Source organism: Monopterus albus, unplaced genomic scaffold, assembly GCF_001952655.1.
Source record: "Monopterus albus unplaced genomic scaffold, M_albus_1.0 scaffold79.1, whole genome shotgun sequence".
NCBI lineage: Eukaryota > Metazoa > Chordata > Actinopteri > Synbranchiformes > Synbranchidae > Monopterus > Monopterus albus.
In genome coordinates this window covers 2,034,321-2,036,161 of record NW_018127959.1, presented here as the reverse complement: position 1 = coordinate 2,036,161, position 1,841 = coordinate 2,034,321, and the positions used below count along the sequence as shown (strand labels likewise).

General features: G+C 42.4%; 1 protein-coding gene across 1 annotated transcript in view; it reads right to left on the bottom strand.

Moving 5' to 3' along the window:
- The window catches only part of marco (macrophage receptor with collagenous structure), a 15,675-nt gene that overhangs the window by 9,397 nt on the left and 4,437 nt on the right, over positions 1 to 1,841 (bottom strand). The window contains exon 5 of the mRNA XM_020606488.1: positions 936 to 1,007. Within this exon, the coding sequence (XP_020462144.1) occupies positions 936 to 1,007 (72 nt within the window). The remainder of the gene's footprint in view (positions 1 to 935; positions 1,008 to 1,841) is intronic.

Genomic DNA, 1,841 nt, shown 5'->3' with positions numbered 1-1,841 from the left:
TAGTGTGTCCTCTCTCTCTCCCTGTACCTTTCTGCAGGTTACCCCGGCTCTGGAGCTCTACATCTCTGACGAGCAGTCACTGGCCACATCAACCTGCCCAGTGTTTGGTAGTTTGTTGTTGTTTGTTGTGTCTTGTTGCTTTTCTTCTTTTGTCTCTCCTCTATCTACTCACCCCAACCTGTGGAAGCAGAAGTCCGCCCACTAAAAGTCGGGGTCTGTTGGAGGTTTCTTCATTAAAGGGAGTTTTTCCTCCTTGCTGTCGCCAAGTGCTGCTCAGGGGGGTTTGTTGGGCTTTACCTCTATAATCATAACAATAAGGTCTAGACCTTAGTTTGTAAAGTGTCCTGAGACGACTTGTTGTGATTTGGTGCTATACAAATATAACTGAAAATTTGAATTTGGAAATATGTTTTCCTGGAACTAGAGCTAGAGCCAAGATTGCAGAAATACATGGGCATGACTCCAGGTGTCTCTGAAACAGCCTGACTTCTCTCAGAAAAAACTTGGTCCTATATCCAATGATGTTCTGTAAAATTTGAAAATTGTTTAAACTGTAAATTGTGTATCTAACGTAAGTGAACTGTTAACCTGCTCAGCCAGATAATTTGTTGGCTGAGTAAAGGTCCAGCCCTGATAAAGAGTTCATGTAGGAAATGTCAGTGCGTTGACAAAGATGAGAAGGCATGTGAAATAACGGATCCATCAGCTGGGTTTCACAGCTGCCTGACAAGAGATAACAGGTCATCAATGCTGGGATCATCACTGGACCCGCAGCTGAAAGCTAATGCCTGCTGCTGTACACAAACATGTTCATTACATTAGCTGGAACAAAAGGAACCTTTTACACTAATGTGGTCTTTGCTGTTTTTCTAAATTAGAAGCTGGAACAAGGCTGCCTTCAACCTATATTGTCTAACTGCTTAAAGTTGACCCACCTTTGAAGCCCCTCTCTCCTGGATGACCTGTCAGCCCTGGCAGCCCATTTGCGCCCTGGGGACCAGGGGGTCCTGAGGATACACACACAAATAAGAATAAACACTGCACTTTCTGTGCATGTTATATGTACTTCATATATAGATATTATTTGTAATAGTTATGTAAGGCTGAGCTAAGTGTTTACGAAAGCTTGATCTGTTTCTTGCTCAAGCAAGAATATCTTGGGCTGGGTCCCCCTTGTTTAACCTATGGGTCTTATGTGAACTGTTCGTGTGCTCTGTTCAGGTTTAGAAAAAGGAAATGTGCGCTAGGTCAATGCGACCTAGAAGTTCAGGTACTGGACATTTTTAGACAATGCTCGGAAGAAGGTGTGTGTGGAGTTGGCATGGGACTGCGTCTCTGGCTCAGGCCATGGAAAGCTGTGTAAGTGCAAGTAGATAAAAGGCTAGGGGAGCTGGGTTGCAGGAGAGAAGAAGAGAGGATGACAATGCTACTGTGAAAAGTGTTCCGGGGACCCAGGCCTGGGTGGAGAAATGAACTCAGGACTATGGACTCTGACTGACGGTACCTCCACCAACAACAACTGACTGGCGCTTTTGACAGTCTTCTATTTAATACTTCATCTATCACATTGCAGGAGGAGAGTCTCTGTTCTCTGTTTCCCTAACTACAAGATTATGTGTTTAAATACTACTCTATTCAGAATAATTGTAATATTAAATGATCCTTTAAATTGGGATGGTTTGTCTGAATTAATTTAGTCACTCTAGCCACGACATTACAGTTGTAAAATTTGCAGTTTCGCATGAAACTTTTTTTTATTATGATTTATTTATTACCTTTTCAGCATAGAAAGTGGAGACATACATACAATACCCAGATATACACAGTAACCGAATGGAATA